Raw genomic sequence first — 17859 nt, forward strand, 5'->3', positions numbered from 1 at the left:
TGTATTTAACGTATTTATATTGTTTCTCATTACTTTTCTCAATATTTCATAATAATAGAATCAGAGTTAGCGTTAGCGGGTATGGTCCGGACAGCGGCCGCGAGGAGTTCGAATACTACATATTTGGAAATATAGTTTTTAAATGCCTCGAGATATATTAAACCGCACTCAGCTGGACCGGAAGGACGTCATGTATATTTGAATTGTTCAGTGCTGGCATCTGTGACGGTGGCGAACGAAATTTCACGAGACTGGCCGAAGCAATCAGTCGCGGTCGCCATTTTCTCGGGTAGTCATCGGGTACGTCGTGTTTCTTTCGGGTCGCTGTGTTTTTTGGGGCAAGCACCGCCGAAAAATTTGGGGTACGGCATACTCGTACGCTCCCCCAAATGGCTTGTCTGAACACCCTTAAACAGGAGATCAAAACTCTTGAGTCCGTCTTCCCTAAGAGCCATGAGAGATTTCAGATAATGTCTGCGAGTGTGGACGAACTCAGCTGCAGGTTCGTCGGTAAAAATGGGAAGAAATACGAAATACACGCCAATATTACAGTAAGTGTAACACACATGGTAACGATTTGAGATGATAAATCGATTCGAAGCCATCGCCAGCGTTTTTCTGTTCGCATGGGACCATGTTAACTCTCCATCGCTGTCTGCGTCCGATTGGACAAAGAAACAATAACACTCGTGTTATTATTTGGGCCTTTTGACAAGAGCCATGCCCGGGCAGCACGTACACCGTGCACCCACCATGCACGCTTTTCCCATCACAGTTTTTCGGTGTCTTTATAAGAGGATCTCGTTCTATGTAGATACTATCGATTCTTTTTCACTTCAATCAGTTTGTTTCCGACGAGATTTTCAGACGTATTAATATTGCGGTAGAGGTCAATGTATGCCACAAATAGAGGGTAAGTCCCTCATAATAGTACCTGTTCTCTCCATTTGTAGGTACTTACAGATTAAGAACAAAATAATAACGTTTGTCGTTTACATCTCGCAGACCGCCTCAGACAGTTTATATTCTATTTGCGCGAAATTATTTGTTTCGTATACACAAGATAATTTTGATAGATAAACTAGATTCCAAAGAGTAATATCCATTTGCGTTGTTCTTACCGTTGCCATTACCGTTGCTTCCAATGCGAAATTATCTTCGATTGTCATTTAATGCTCTTTGCTTGTTCTACAAACGTACAAACAAAATAAATAAATATACATATATTATATTATCATATAATAGTATATAATATATATTGTATAATTATAAAAATAAACAATATATTCATTCATGTATATTGTTTATATATTTTCTACACGCGATTCAATTGATTTACGATGAATAACTCGAAATATTGATCGTATCCAAACGAAAAATTTAACATTTAATGAAAATATATCACGTGTTTAAAGTTATTTTCCACATCTATTTTGTTGTTCAATTGTGACACAAAGTTGCATACATATGGAAGTATAATACAGTGATCACAGTTTCGTTCTGAATTCAATTTCGATCAGATTCTGGGACCAAATGGAAATTCGATAGTTTACCAAAAAATAATTTTATTTTTCGCACAATGTGAAGCGGAACAAAGGCTAAACGCGTGAGCTTAATTCGCGAATATTGATTGCGTGCGTTACTATTTACATTTTTTTTTCATTCGATTGTTAGTAAAATCGATAATCTTTATTCGGTTTTTGCCTTGTGTATCAGTAGATTACCATTTGACATTACGAATTAATTTACGATACGTGCTGTACGTATATACGCGTCCGTGTCATTGACATTAATTATTGCCGTTATCGATAAAAACTACGTATAAACATTCCTTATAAATAGATAAATATTCGTTGTATAGTTACTATCCAACATAATTTTTTAGATTAGGTACATAATCACGAGGTTTTCAAATTGTTTACATTCGTTGAATATCATTCTATGCATTCATTGAGTTCTCTGTATTCCGCTTTATTTAATTTTAACGAACGCTGCTCATTTGTCATGTTGCACGAGTTCTCAGATTTATGCGAGATTTATCTCAAGCTATACAGGCCATCGATAGTCCATGTTATTGTGTTCATTACGAGATTATAAAACTAATTGTTAGTAAGAAGGGATAATGTAAACTGTACATTCTGAAACAAGCATATCTTTCTGTTTAGAAAATATATAACTAAAGTGATATGTAATCTTAATTCTAGCAGATTATTAAAATACCTTAAGTCGGACCTGGGCGACGCTGGCTCGAAAAACACATGGTGCTGCTTTTCTCCTTTGCCTGCTCGACGAGGCAGTCCCCACCATGTCCACTCCGACTCTCCATTCAGCACGAGCCCCATGATGCTGCACTGGCAGGTTACTCACCACCACTATGTAAATATGTACACGCACATAAGACCCTGCCGGTGCAGCATCATGGGGCTCGTGCTGAAGGGAGAGTCGGAGTGGATGTGGCGGGGACTGCCTCGCCGAGCAGGCCAAGGAGAAAAGCAGCAACATGTGTTTTCCGAGCCAGCGTCACCCAGGTCTGCCTTAAGCGATAAATTAATGTGTCAAATTGTGATTAACCTTTCATCGGGCGCAACCAATCTGAGAGGCACAGTGCGATCATTTAGTATCCGGAAAACACAAGCACCAAAAGGGTAGCCCTACGAGTATAGACGGCACCAAGTGCACTATTTCCCTAACGGCAGTTGTATAAATGAACTTAATTAGGTGTTTATTCCGTCAAGCACATTGCGCCCGAACTCGGCAGTCCAGATATTGCGCCCGACGGAAGGTTAAATAGTGATTGTGAGACTATAAGTTAATAATTATAAAGCACATTTGAAAGCTTGAACTCTAAATGTTGAATCTTTGAATGGAAATACTGAATTATATTCGTTATGCTTTGTAAAATGCTTACAGACGCTTTAATTATTGTTTCACAGGAAACCTACCCTTCTACCCCACCAGTCTGGTTTGCAGAATCAGAGGAGACTAGTGTTACAAATGCGGTACAAATTTTAAGTAATACCACTGGCCGTGACAACCACGTCATTAATCAAGTCGGGATTCTCTTGAAAGAATTATGTAGACTTCATTCATTACCGGAACCGCCTGACGTTGAACGATTGAGAACAGCTTTGGATCCATTGCGTTTGGGTGGAACGAATGAAACCGTTGCGCAAAGGATGGAAGCCGACGATGTTGAAGACATTGACGAAGACGAAGAAAGCGAGACTGAGGAAGACCTTCATTTAGATATGGACGAGGGTGACGCGAATGCCAAGAGTAAGGTAAATACTAGGAGTATACTAAATACAAATCTATCTAAACCATTTTATGTTGAAATATATGTATAATATCTATATCTAACTGTTCTATTAAATTTATATTCCGTTCTATTAACTTTATAGGGTGAAGAAATGGATCTGGAACATTTGGCGACATTAGAAAGGTTGAGACAAAATCAAAGACAAGACTACTTAAAAGGTTCACCTTGCGGAAGTGTACAGGCCACAGACAGACTCATGAAAGAATTACGTGACATTTACAGAAGTGACAGTTTCAAAAAAGGTACCATCTTATATTTAATTCTGTTTCTCATGAAGACGACGTTTATATTCTTTATACTGTTTACAGGGATGTACAGCATAGAATTAGTAAATGACAGTTTGTATGAATGGAATATCAGGCTGATGTGTGTCGATCCTGACTCACCGTTACACAGCGATCTCATACTACTAAAAGAAAAAGAAGGCAAAGATAGTATTCTTCTCAACATGCTATTTAAGGTACATTATTTATTGATAGTTGACGTTGTTGTTTCATCCTGTTTCAACATTAAATGATTCGATGCTAATGCCGATGTTTAGAATACGAAAGCTCACATTTCCAGTTTTTGTTGTTACAGGAAACTTATCCATTTGAGCCCCCATTTGTCAGAGTTGTTCATCCCATGATCTCTGGTGGATATGTCCTTATAGGAGGCGCTATTTGCATGGAGCTCTTAACGAAACAAGGTTGGAGTTCAGCGTACACAGTAGAAGCAGTCATCATGCAGATCTCTGCAACATTGGTAAAGGGAAAAGCACGTATACAGTTTCAAGGATCTGGAGGTGCTGGCAAAGTGTGCGGCGGTCAAGGCCAGTACAGTCTAGCTCGTGCACAACAATCATTCAAGTCTCTTGTACAAATACATGAAAAAAATGGTAAGTTTGCCATCTGAATGATTAATATCGTTAAAATCTTCGATGAACGTATGTACTTTTTTTGTTTCTCTCAAAAACATGAGTTGAACTATAATGAAATATTTCTTATAGGTTGGTTTACCCCCCCGAAAGAGGATGGCTAATGAACAGGAATCACGAAAACAGAAAAGTTTGACGCGTGCTTACAGCTGAGACTTTAATTCGGTGTGTGCCCAACAAATAATTGTTACGATTAATGATTTAATACACAAAAATCACAACATTAACTAGGTAACTTAAGATACTGAATTAATCTAACGCATAATTCCTTTGATGGCTGAGAAGGCTGCCGAGCAAACAGTGAAGTGTTTGGTTCCATATGCATAGATTTTTCAGTAATTAGTGATTAGATCGTCAATCGCATTTGTGAATGCGAGACAATGATCGTTTCTTTTTCTTCGTTTCTTTTCTTTTTTTATCTGGAATTGATTCCTACATTCGGAATTAACTAAGGAATCGTGATTATTCCAAATAACGTTTCGTCTTAGTTCTTTCTTTTCTTTCTTCTTACGCGAGAGAGTACACATTATTATTATATATGCTATACGTACGTACGAAACAGTGTTAAAGTGAACGAAACATTCTGCGAAATGCGTTTGCGCAATCCGTGCTTCCTGTCTTTTCAACAGGGGGAGGGGAGAGGAGGGAGGGGGAGGCACTGACGGTTAGCAACTTAGATAGTTATATTGAGAATTTTTCTAAATGTTTTTTTTATCATTGTGCGCTTTCATTCGTTCCAATATTCTATCTTTATTATAATTTTAATTATTATTCATTTATCGTGCAATTCGTGAACGTAAGTTGTTTCGGTATACACATTTGTAGTAAAGCAATTTAAAGAAAGATACGAGATACGAGAATGTCTATGTTTCCGAAGAGGTAAATTGCGAATTTTGTTATCAACTTGTGTATCGGTCGCGACCCACTGTATTGAACGAGCGCACAACCAAACACCCTCACTCAAAGAAGTACCTTGAAATAAGACACATAATTCTCTGAACGTTATCTTGCAGTTTACAAATTAAAGAGGCTCTAGAGGGTATTACGTATTGGTAGTAAACTTCCTTAAAATTCTGCGCACCGTACAAAAATCGGAAAAATACCTTATTCCATACCAATTTCTTTTTATCTAATCGACGATACTTTACATTTATCTTGTAAGACAATATTTTTTACATATATTTTAGGTTACCAATCTTGCAGAATTAGCCTATGATACTGAACAACACTTTACACAGTGTAATACTGTCATTTATTTGTATTTAATCGTGAGCGGTTGACTTGTGAATTACATTTGATCAGATTTCCGAACGTCATGTCTCTCAACTTTTCGATCGTATTTACATATAGGAGTCGTATAGCAATATTAGGTAGTATATATTTCCCTAACGTAACTGAAGAAAGATAGATAGGGGTTGTATAGTTGTACATACATACACGCGTTCGTATATCGACGTCTTGAAAAAGTGCTCTTTATAGAGTCCGATGTTTCTTAAAAGTCGTAAGAGATAACCAAAAAAAAGAAAAAAGACAAAAGAATGAAGAACAAAAAAAGGTTTTGGTTGTGCGACTCGTTTAGTACGATCTACAGTTTTGTTGCATCGTTTCAACGAGCGATTGATGTGCCGAAGATCCACATAAAAAAGAATGTTTAGTCTGTATGTTGGGTATACGCTCAAAGTGAAATTTTAGTAGTACCCTGTACACATATACATATATATATATATATATCGTGACATATGATTTGCAATTCGCGAGCTCTATTTACACGTGTCTCAACATTGAAACATCAAGAAAAACGAATTCGTGCCACAACCGGAGTCCATCGCGTGGCCAGTTTCACATACGAGACAAGAGGATGTTCATCAGATTAGCAGAACAATTAGGATTACAAGACCAGTGCTTTTGACAAATTAGTGTATGCGTATTATTGTTGCATGTATATTTTTGATGTTCAAATGATTATTTATACATATATATGTATATATACAGAGATTTGCAAATTGCCAGACTGGAGCGCTACAAACGTATCCGAGAAATAAGAAGATTTGAGAAATTGCAATCGTTGATACAACATGCAGATATGCATTTTCCTGATTCGAACGAACAAGTGGGAATTCCTCAGAGCTGCAACCGATTCGACGGAACAGTTTCGAAAGAAGCTGTGTGGAAATAAATGTCTAAATATTAAAATTAACCACGGAGAACCGAAAACAAAACTTTTTCGAGCGAAGAAAATGGAAAATCAAAAAAGAATACATTTTCTTCTCGGCATTAGTGATGTACAATTTAAGTGAACGTCCAAATTATAGAGATTAAGTTTGTCTGGTGATGCCTTTATTTATTAGAATTGTTTAATGATTCTGTGAGATCTGAAGAATTTTAGGGGAACTAAGTCTATATTAATTGCACATCTCTGTATTTGTTGGAACAAGTGCAACGACTTTGTTAGCTGCCGCAGGATAGGATGTTGACAGTTTACGAACAAAGTGAAGGGTATTGCTTGACGGTCGATTCGAACGGGCAATAAGAAAGGCGCTACATTTGTTCCACCCGCTATTACGTTTCTTGTCATCTGCGAACGACTTTTGTTTTCTGTTTCTGTTTTCGTATTACGAACCTTGTTGATTTTTTTACTCGATGCCTTTTCCCTAGTTGGGAATAGTGATCAATTCTCGCTACACGGCGATGTCGGGGGCTAAACTGTTGCTTACTACGTTCGAAACTAACAAAATTTCTACAATTTTTGAACGATTTTTCGTTTATTCTTTGCAACTTCACTTCCAGAATGTTTATGCGACTTGTTTCGTACATACATATGTACACACATACACGAGGGATATTCATTCATCGTACAGACATATACACACATCCATGCGTACACGCATTCATATACACATGGTCCGATTCTTGTATATAAATATACATATTCCGTTCCTTGCGTTTCGTCTTCGTACGCGAATGTGAAACCGTAAACTTGGGTGAACCGTAAAGTATTAGTAGAACAAACAACAGTTAAAGAAGGACTATATTTACTCTTAGAAGACGTGTGTGTTGGCTATAAGAGGATGCAGTCATTTTCCGTATTGTTGGAAAGTCTCTGTCGTAAAACTAAAGCGTATCGTCGTTAAGAAATCCTCCGTCTTTCGAAAAACTAACAAAAATTTTGGTCGAGGACTGTGATAAGTTTATATTTGTCTTTTTTACTATTTGTTATAGAAGAAAAAAGCAACTATCACGTGTATCTCCTATGGTAGATCCAAGATCTTATTGTTTTACTGTACAAAAAGTAAACCAAAATCTTTACGTTCTCAGTACCGAGTTACATCTGTGTGCGATACTGCATTAAATGAACAGTCTTCCTATCGGGAGTTATGAAATGTTTGTTTGCAAAAGATCCTATCTAATCTAGAGAATTGGACATCGCATCGTTGGTTTTACGGTAGAGAAAGCTTCCATCGATGCTTCGTAAACGCTGCATGCTCCGAGAGCCAACGTGTGACTTTGTAGAGTTGAATTGGTCGCTTGAAATTCAATTTTCGTTTCCATTTCTATGTATTCTACTAGATGAAAGAAGGGAAAGCTTAAAGAGGACCGTATATCACAAGTTTATCATTTCTTAAACATTGTTAAACTTCAGACTAATCAGACTTCTCGAAGCTGCCTTCGCAAAGTATTTCGCCCACTTTGTCTTTCGTTCCTATGAACAATTGTGACAAAAAAAAAAACGAAACAGAGATTGCGCCGGTCTCTATCTTTGCGTTTGTCGATGGAGCTACGACAAAGTGGGCGACGCAAACGATCGGTGATATTCCGAGGAGTTCAGTTGGTCGAACTCGAACAGGTGTTTTGCAAAAGAATGGTAGGCTCGAGGAGCACGGTTCGTTCTCAATTTTTGATTTTCTTGTTGCACAGAATGTCAAGAGATTAAAAGAAAACAGAACGTTTGATCACGAATATCGAGGTCAAGAACGATGACTATTGTCGACAAGCGTACGAGGATGAATCGATGCATATGTTATTGGCGGTAACGTATGTGCGATACATCACGACCGTCTCTATTTAGTGCAGGCCGGATTGGCCGGAACATGGTATAAATTTGGCAATGCTGTCTCAGTCCGATTTCAACTAATTTGAAGTCGTTTGTGTACAACGCCATCTTTATGTGTCGCCGCATCACGTGTTCCGGTCTGTGCTAGAGACGGCTTCGGATACATCCGTAAATATGAATTATTGAACTAATCGAGCGGAGCAGCATGGGTCTAGTTTTGTTCGTGGTGTAATTATAAATGAAACAAAAAGGAGACGAAAAATCGTTTGTGAAATTCGTGCGAGCATCATCGTAATGAAACGAAAAAGTGTCTAGATTTCTAAGTGTAGGTATTTACAATCAACGAACTCATTGTCAGCGGACATCAATGATTTGTACAGCCGACTGTCCGACTGACACTGACAAGTGCTTGGTTGTTCGACGTCGTTAACCGTTATGTTCTTTGTCAACGGAGGAAAAAGGGGGAAAAAAAAGAAAAGAATAAGGAAGATCGGAGGTTTTTTCGTTTTCTCTCGTGTACGTTAAGTTTTCCTTCTTTCTTTCGAAGAACTCGCGAAGCGAATAATAATTGTAAGCAGCCCTGTGGCCTGTATATTTTTGCTACAAATATCGTTAGTAGTACCGTTTTTAAAAATGAAAAACGTTCGAACGTTCCCTCTGTTTCACTTTCTTCTTTCCGACATTTTTGCTTTTCTCTTTCGTTTTTCATTCAATTCGACGCGCTGAAAGAGAAGCCGAGGACAAGCAAAAAGCAGAACAAAACAAACGTGAAATATACAATGTGAACACGATTTCTCAGCTGTTGAACGAAAAAAGAAAGATCTTAAAATAGATGCAAAAGTAACGGGAATTTCTTGCGTGGAAATTCAACGATCGAGTATTTTTTATCCAATGCTATGTCGATATTCAATAAAGAACATTCAACCAATCTGGGCGTCGGTAGTTCTTCATTTACAATTCTCAGTCACGACGAGACCGGAGTTTCTTGCCTGCGCCGAAGACAACCGCGGTGAAAGAAATTCTCCTCACTCTTGCATCCGCGCTTTAGATTTCCGAGAAAGAGAACAATTGCGCCCCGGTTCATTCCACGCGGATCTCGATCCGTAATAATGTAAAGAAAAACAAAAAGAAGAAGAGAAAAGAGTTAACGAGCAAAGTATCCGAAAAGACGATGGCAGATAGTGACAGACTCATTGTGTCAGTCGATCGCTGACTTCTCCGAGAAACAATCGAATGATTTTGACCAACTCGCCTGGCAAACGACGAGTGTAAATGCGCGAACGAATATGCTTAACGAACTTTCGACTTTTCACGGTGATTTACAGTGGATTTTCGATTTTTGAAGACTGATTAAACGAAACAAAAAAAAAAAACAGAAAAGCTGGGACGGTCACGTTCCCTCTTCCACGTCGCTAAAAAATAAGACTCGCTTTCCCGCGATCATTATACCGGTCTCGCCATTCTGATTTCGAACGGAGTGATGCGAACACAATCGGCCTGTATACGCATGTTCAACCTTACCATTTCTCTGATTAACTGGATGGCGTGAAAGAACCGGAAACGCCCCCCCCCCTCTCCCCGAAATCGCGACTGATTAGTAGACTGCGGATCTTTATGCAAAATAAAAAATGTTTGCACTGATTGCAGGATACCAGGAGCCAAATAAAAATTCTATTCTTCTTTTAATTATTCTGTTAAGCTGAAACTAACACGTTGATGTCCTTAAATATTTTTACATGTCCACTGCTTTAAAATATACGTGCCCATTTTTGTTATAAATGCATAAAATCCGCAGTCTACTGATTAGCGAGACAGCAGACACGTTTCGATTTCGTTCCGAATGTATTTATTTGTGGCAAAAAAAAAAAAAATAGTTGTGAGTTCGTTAGAGCGTCGTTGAGTTTCACCTCTGTGGAGTAAAACTGACCCTTTCACGATCCCCGCAAAGACGATCCGTTATAATCGATCCTCTATAGTATACATATACTTATTCACGGAATTACTAACAGTTAGACTGCGGACCATTTATACAAAACAATTTTACACAGACCGATTGTTGCGGAACGAGGGTCAAAGAGAAATCGAATTTCTCGACGACAACGATTTGATTCAGTTGGAAATAAAGTAATGGCAAACGATTCTAAACGGCTCTGTTTTATTCCAGTAAGTTATGTACACTGAACATTCACAGTTCGCTACGGTAATCCCTATTGGCGTAATTTTCCTATCCGCGATAGTCACCGTCGGTTAGAATCAGTGGTTGAAACGGTTCTGAAAATAACTGTTTGGAACGGTTATATGTATGTACAGGGTGGAAATTATAAAGCGTTACAGACGAATATCTCAAAAAATATTGATTATACGCAAAAATGTTTCACAAGGAGAGGGTGCGGTAATTTCGCAAAGCTATAGCGCGCACTACTCAAGATTTTCCGAGAAAATTGCATTTGAAAATCGCTTTACTCGGTTATAAAGAGTTTGCGTTAATGAGCCAATAAGAAGGTGAGTGGCCGAGAGCGTAGCGCGAGAAATACTAGTAATCTGTAGGGGTTGCTGGTTCGAATCCCGTTATCAACATTTTTTTTTTCTTGAAATTGATATCTACCTCAATTTTAATAAACCTAAAAACTATTATATAAAAGTTATTTTTATTTTTTAAGTAGAAAATGGTTTTTTTTTATTTGTGGGAAATGGGGAAATAAAATAAATCGAAATCGAAATAACAATAATACGAAATGTTACTTTATAATACAACTTACTGTATTATTTCACATGCTCTTTATTGATTACATGCTAGTATGTGTGTGTGACACGAGTCAGGGTGATATTTATCGTAGAAACATGGAAAACAATCATTTTGACGGAATTTAGCACACACTATAAACACAGCGTTTGTACAAGTGCACGTTATTTTGAGGACTTCTATCGGAAAACATACTTCGTTCACATTCATAAATATACCGCGCCCTCTTCTTGTCACCTAACCTAACCTAATAATAATAATAATAATAATAATAATAATAATAATGATATACAGTTCAAAAGGAGTGGTCACTAAACGAGGTTATAATGATACAATAACAGAATTACAAATCAAAAGGTAATTTGAAAAATTTAGTTGACAACCTAATGATACTCGCATGATGACGCGCAGAGGTAATTAATGTTCTACAGTAAAGCAAACAGAAAAGACAATTCTGAATTCACACGTAAAACAGCGGATCGTTTGCTTAATGAATCAACAGACAGGTATAATTTCATTTTAGAGCAACTTAAAGCAAACTATTGCCTTAATAATCAGCTTTGTATACGGAATGATATGTCCTATACATTTGTTACTATCTGTTCCAATTTCCCGCGGGAATGTTCACTACGTCCCATTGCATGTAGTTTCGAGATAACATGACTCTGGTCCGCCGTGCATCAAACTTCCAACCGAACTTATCTATTTTTCTTTTTTTATTGTCGAATAACTTTTCTCCGTGGTGTTATCTGCGCGGATATGTATTCTATAAGGTCAATATTACGATCACGTTCATTATTAGTCCTGTGAATGATTTTGATACATATAATATTATAATATCTTATCGATAAAATCTATTAAATCTACTAAAATTTAACAATCGAATTTTGTATTAGGAGAATATGATATCGAAGGAGGTGGCACGAAAATTCAGTAGTGCAACTCAACGTCAAACCAGACGGCTGAAAAATTTTCCAAAATTTTAAAATTAAAACATTTGAAAATTTTTAAATTCAGTAGTTCTTGATTTTTTACAAGCAGGATTTTCAGTTGAAAAATCTGAAACCAATTGCAGAATATGTATTTGGGTCCTTGACATGTGTCAGATTTTTCTCAGAATTTCTAAACATCATTAACTAGGAAAAATAGGCCAAAAACTAGTTTTTTTTCGTCACTCTCGAATAAAATAACTGATCGAGGAAGCGCGTGTTCCCCGGAAAAATCGAAATCGATCAGCGGTCGACTCTAGTTACCCTTCGATAACACCAATGCCGTTCGGGTGAAGTTTCTCTGAAGTCGATTCTAGGACGCAGTGGTCGGCCCCGGGACTCCTTGTCGAAGGACGAACTCACTCCTTAGGCTGCGTTTATAGTTCCTGACTCGCGTGCTTTTCGTCTCGCGTGCTTTTGGTCTCGCGAGACAGCGGGTCAGAAATTTCGAGCGGGGTCGACGGGCCCACTGTGCCCCCCGCTGTGCGTGGCACAAAAAAAGGTCTCCGAAGATATCCTACCGCCTTAAAGGAAAGCTATCGGTAGTTTACCTAAACGAACCGTGAAGCCGTAGAGACCTTTTTTCGTGCCTCGCACAGTGGGCCCGTCGACCCCGCTCGAAATTTATGACCCGCTTGTCTCGCGAGACCAAAAGCACGCGAGACGAAAAGCACGCGAGACAGGAACTATAAACGCAGCCTTATTCGCCCGATGCTACGCGACGCGACGCGACGGTTCGAATCCATGCTGTTGGAACTTGCTAAATTGGCCGGGCTCGGAATTTGTAACGGAAGCCACTGTCACGGACGAGTTTCGATGCAATTGGACAAAGGGTGGACGGGGATGCAGGTGCGTGGCCACATAAAGGGGACTCGAGGAACGACGGGCACATTTTGCTCGCGCGTTAGTTTCGCCAGAATTCACCGGAACCGTGCTACATTGCGTTCGCTGTTTATGACGCCGCGTTATCGCGGACGTATAGACATGCGAGGACGGCGGTGGGGTTTTCGGGGTTGGGGGTTGAAACCCCGTGCCAACAACAAACCAGTGATTTTCTCGTCGCTGAATCTCAGCTATCACTGACTCCCATTCCGTTGACTAATTCATTCGATTGTCGCTGATATTCCCGCGTCACCGGGACACGCATGAGTAATTTAATAACCGGCGGATCTGGCTCAAATACGATACCCTTTTCTTTTTTTTTGATATTATTTTCCTACTTTATTGAAACTGAAACTAACACTTATTCCTACTTAGTTCTAATGTATTCGCTATTATACGTTCACAACTGTCTTACAATCTACTCTTTTAACACCTCGCACATAATCACTTATTCTATTGTTGCCTCCGAAACCCTCTGGGGGACGGGGACTTTCCGAGGTTATAACCTTTTTTCCGGTTTTCTCCCGCTATTTGTATAATTAACCCCCCCTTTTTGTATCATAGGATTAATCCTCGATTAACTCCGCCTTCGGGGAGTACCCACACTTGGTACTTTATACGTACTTTAAACATTCAAATACGATACCCTAATTCTTCTAGATTTCTTACACTCGTGGACGAAAGGCATCTCTGCCATATTTAATTTCTAGAAGAATCACATTTCTTGCTGCACACCTGCTACTATTGCATTGTTGCATATTGTAAGGAAAAGCCAGAATGGGTTTATTAACAAGATTGAGCACACGGATAACCATTGTCACTAGCAAATATCTAGAATCTTACTAGATTTTCGGTCGAAACATAAGTTTGCGATTTTTCACTTAACGTCCTTATACGAGCAAATTTTGGGCTGGGTGAGGGCTCGTTCGAAAGAGGAAGGTTCACCGCAGGGGGCTCTGGTCATCCCATCAGTAAAAAAAAGGCTTTTAGAGACAGAAAAATACATTGAAATCTGCAGGATTTTTTCTCGATTTTTTCCCTACTTGTTGCATGTGTTATCGGTTATGATAATACTATTCCGCACAACGCGCGTTTGTTTGCCCACCGGAATCGACATCCGGAAAATAGCAGTTGCAGCATTAATTTGGGTGTTTATTTTTCACAGACGCGCCCAGCCTAAATTTAAACACGTTCGTTTAATTAAGCGATTCGATTATCGTTGATGCGAATGCGCCCAGAATCGGCGTGATCGTGTTTGACCTCGGTTCTTTTTAGTGTTTAGTTCGACGGCAGAGAACGCTGTTTTGCGCGAGTGAACATATTCCGTTATCGTTTGTCTCGCTGCGTCTCGCAGCTCGGCGATTCTGAAAAGCGTGAAGGGATGATCGCAAGTTGCGAAATTTCATTTAACCCTCACTGATTTTGGCTACAAGGAGACTGCACAATTGAGATTTTACAGAGTTATAGATCTCGTTCCCCTGATCACGAAAATACCCCATTATAGGGGCAGACACTCAATAGTTTTCAAGATATTTGCAATTAAAGTTTCATAACCTGTATAATACTAGTTTAGTTCAATTTATTAGCAAGCACTGGTGTGGCGTAGCGGCAGCGAGCTGAACTTCTACGCCGTAGACCCAGATTCGAATCCCTTCGTGGTAATTAAAAAAAATCTTTTTTTACCGATATGGCAGCGCCCTTACCTGTCAAAAACACTGGAGATTGCTCAACTTTAAGCAAGCATAACTCCTGAATCATTGATCCTACAGGATCGAAACTTTGATCTGCAGGTTCTCCGGGTACAAATCTACTGGATTACATACCAAATGCATCATAATTTATAGGAGAAACGGGCAAATTTTGAGTCCGGTAATCTTACTTTGTTCGTATTTGATTTTTTACGCTTTTCTATTAAATATGATCGGATGCTTCTCTCTTTTGCACAGTAGTATATGCGATATTTTATGTATATTGAATTTCTCGTGTTAACAATTAGCTAATAATTACCTCGCGACTGAGTTTAAATTTATGCCGATTTCACTCGTGTTGACTAATCCGTTTAATTGCCGATGAAATTTCCCCGTTGCCAGCAGACATCAATTAGATTAATGATGAAGGAAGAAGCATCGGTGGAACCAATACGCCCCGTTAATTGACTGTAATTAATCTTTATTTCTTGGTTATTGAATTCAACGTATCATTACTTTCGTTTAATTATGACTGAATTGTTAAACTATTGTGCAAAACGTTCTTTCTCTGTGAAGATCAATTTGTTCACTAATTGTTAAGTCATACTTTATAGAACTGAATAATATTATTGATGATCTTTCTGATAATCAAATTGTTTCTTCCATTTCTGACCTTGCATGACCTTGAAGGTCATTGTGTAGTAGATGGATGAATTCCCCATGACACACGCTTTCATACGACATAAAAATTTAAAAAATTGGAGGTCACCTTCGTTTCTATAAAAGTAACGTAAATGCAACAAAAATGCATATATCAATTTGTTGCGTATAAAAAACAGTACTACTTTTTCCTCTATAATTTTTTTCTAATATTTACTATTTACAAAAAAAATGCTGGCTAGTAATAGCCTGAACACCCTGTATAGTGTCGCATGGTTTAACGATGTTTTGAAGCATTCCGGCCGTTGCTTAGTACTGTAGGACGCACATATGTTCCTGCGTTTGGTCGCGCATGCGCGTGCAACCCCGCCCAATCTGACAACACTGACCCGTACCCGAAATTTTCGGGTACCCGCCCACCCCTATTAATTTACCCAGCGTATTACCGGAACAGACTGCAACGTGGTGGTAGGATACATCGAATTCTCTTATTTCATCTTGTCATCGTAAAGCCAACACGCGTTAATCGCACAGCATTGTTAGCGGTGAAACGTTATGCACCGTTACTTCAACAATATTCATGTAATATGCGCTCATAGTATTTTGTAATATAAAATGTGGGGGATTGGAGGTGCGGTGTATAACGTAAAATTACAGCGGCGTATCCGATTATTGAAAATCTTCCGTTGACCCTGATAATCTGTTATGCGGGAGTAATAACGCGACCAGATAAACGAACGCGGATGAGTAACGATGAAAACTGATACACGCTGGGAACTCGTTTGCCGTAGCAACCCAACAAATTGAAACTACGATGGTCCTCCATTCGGCGTGTTTAGAGCGATTGTCCACTACAAGATTGCCGCTGGCTCAGGGGCACTTAACGCTCCGATTCGCACAATAACTTGTGTACTTCACATTCGTAGAACAAGAACACTTATTGTGAACTCTTAGAAAGACCAAGGTTCAAAAGTTCATAGTAGAAAGTTGCTCGGAAAAGTTCATAATAAAAAGTTCATAGGAAAAGTTAATGAAAAATTTAAATTGTTTTAATATGTCCAATGCTTCAAATTGTGCTTGCTCATTCTTGTGATAAATGCATAAAATAAAATCTGGTTTAATTATGAGTAAGGATGAGTTAGGCACTATGAACTGATCTTGCTAGTCTGCACGCGGACAAGTTCCCGTTCGCCGGGTGAAAATCGTACGGTGAACCGAGGTGAAAAGTGTGCACTAATCCGTGGAGTACAATTTTCGCCGTTCTCATCTCACAAACATGAACCAGGGTAAGGCGATGGCGATGTATACATAGAGTACAGACACATACGTACGCCGCGGCGGTAGTAGCGTACGGTGGCTAGTGAAATATCAACAGGTGCAGTCAGTCGGTTGTTTCGCTTAATCGGTTCCTATTCTGTGACCGAGACTTCTAAGCTCCACCCTGTAATTCGTGATAGCCCTCGAGAGAATCCAGCCGATGCGATTCCAGTGTCTTCAGCCAGGTATGATTATCCGATCGCCTTTCGGAATCGTCCAGATTCTAGACTCCAGAACGTGCGACCACACTGATTCAAAGTGGAATAACCCTGGTCTCATCTTCCCTTGGAAACCACTGGTTCTGAAACTAGAGAAACTGTGACAGGATTTCAATGACCCCACTCAAATGTTGTTCGAGACAGTAACGTCTCGATATATAATATGTACACTACCGTCCATACGTATTTGACCACCTTCACAGTTTATCGGAAATATACAAAATACATTTAAAATGTATACTTTGTAACTTTTGTAACAGTATTATCTTTCATACACTCATATAAAAGTAATAATTAATAGTACAGATAATATTTGGTTGGGGACTAAGTTTCTTCGCATTTTAATGCAGAAATGAATCAAGTTTTTTCCATATTTTAAATGAAGTTTATTTATGTTTTGATCGACCACCTTTTGCCATTTTTGAGGTAGAACCACAGACGAGATGGGTCCCATGGAAATCATCGACACAGATTTCGCCGACACGGTTTACACCGACAACATTTCATTAATTTTTTATTTATTAATTAATTAAATCAAGAACACTCGGTTTCATATTTTGTTTTTCCACTGATTTCCATTCAATCCACATTGATTAATTAATTATTAAATAAAAAATTAATGAAATGTTGTCGGTGAAAACCGCGTCGGAGAAATCTGTGTCGGCGATTTCCATGGGACCCAGACGAGATACAGGAATAGACCTGACACCTTATGGCGAGCACTTGTTTTATACATTTATGTAATCAGAGTACTTAATCGTTTTGTGGAAAGAAGACGTACCATGTACTCGATAAATGTGGCGGTGTTATTTTTCACTATAATTCCACAGGCCAATAATTGCGCGGACTGTAATCGTATTAGCACGCTAAATTAATCCCGGGATATATCACTGACAATAACAAAACACGCCGCACGGTTTACCCCACATAATAACAGACGTATCACGGATACGCGTGACACCTTCGTCTCTATTGTCTACTTGATCCTTCCGGTTTGATATCCTATCTGTGGCGCGTATCGAGTCAGAACCGTCAATCATTCAGTAGACAGACAGAGAGAGAGAGAGAGAGAGAGA

At 38.8% G+C, this 17859-nt stretch overlaps 1 protein-coding gene and 2 long non-coding RNA genes across 3 annotated transcripts in view; 1 reads left to right on the forward strand and 2 right to left on the reverse strand.

Moving 5' to 3' along the window:
- The first annotated feature begins 255 nt into the window (after positions 1-255).
- On the forward strand, positions 256-10431 carry LOC143207540 (ubiquitin-conjugating enzyme E2 Q2). The gene is made up of 6 exons (XM_076421162.1): positions 256-551; positions 2934-3281; positions 3402-3561; positions 3628-3779; positions 3899-4196; positions 4308-10431. Exons 1-6 carry the CDS (start codon positions 390-392, stop codon positions 4337-4339), a joined length of 1152 nt encoding a protein of 383 aa, XP_076277277.1. The 5' UTR covers positions 256-389; the 3' UTR covers positions 4340-10431.
- On the reverse strand, positions 281-2355 carry LOC143207557 (uncharacterized). The gene is made up of 2 exons (XR_013008690.1): positions 2221-2355; positions 281-1188 (listed from the first exon to the last, which is right to left on the reverse strand). It is a non-coding gene; the product is annotated as an uncharacterized LOC143207557 (long non-coding RNA).
- Positions 10432-12722: 2291 nt separating the features above from the next.
- LOC143207550 (uncharacterized) overlaps positions 12723-17859 on the reverse strand; it is a 165347-nt gene continuing 160210 nt past the window's right edge. Inside the window, exon 4 of the long non-coding RNA XR_013008685.1 lies at positions 12723-16872. This is a non-coding gene — a long non-coding RNA (uncharacterized LOC143207550). The remainder of the gene's footprint in view (positions 16873-17859) is intronic.

The sequence above is a fragment of the Lasioglossum baleicum genome, chromosome 3 (genome assembly GCF_051020765.1).
Source record: "Lasioglossum baleicum chromosome 3, iyLasBale1, whole genome shotgun sequence".
In the NCBI taxonomy this organism is placed as follows: domain Eukaryota; kingdom Metazoa; phylum Arthropoda; class Insecta; order Hymenoptera; family Halictidae; genus Lasioglossum; species Lasioglossum baleicum.

Coding starts and splice junctions, on each gene's coding strand:
- LOC143207540 (XM_076421162.1), top strand. CDS start 390: ATGGCTTGTCTGAACACCCTTAAACAGGAGATCAAAACTCTTGAGTCC. Junction 3,562..3,627: donor AAGTGACAGTTTCAAAAAAG/GTACCATCTTAT, acceptor TACTGTTTACAG/GGATGTACAGCATAGAATTA. Junction 3,780..3,898: donor TTCTCAACATGCTATTTAAG/GTACATTATTTA, acceptor TTGTTGTTACAG/GAAACTTATCCATTTGAGCC.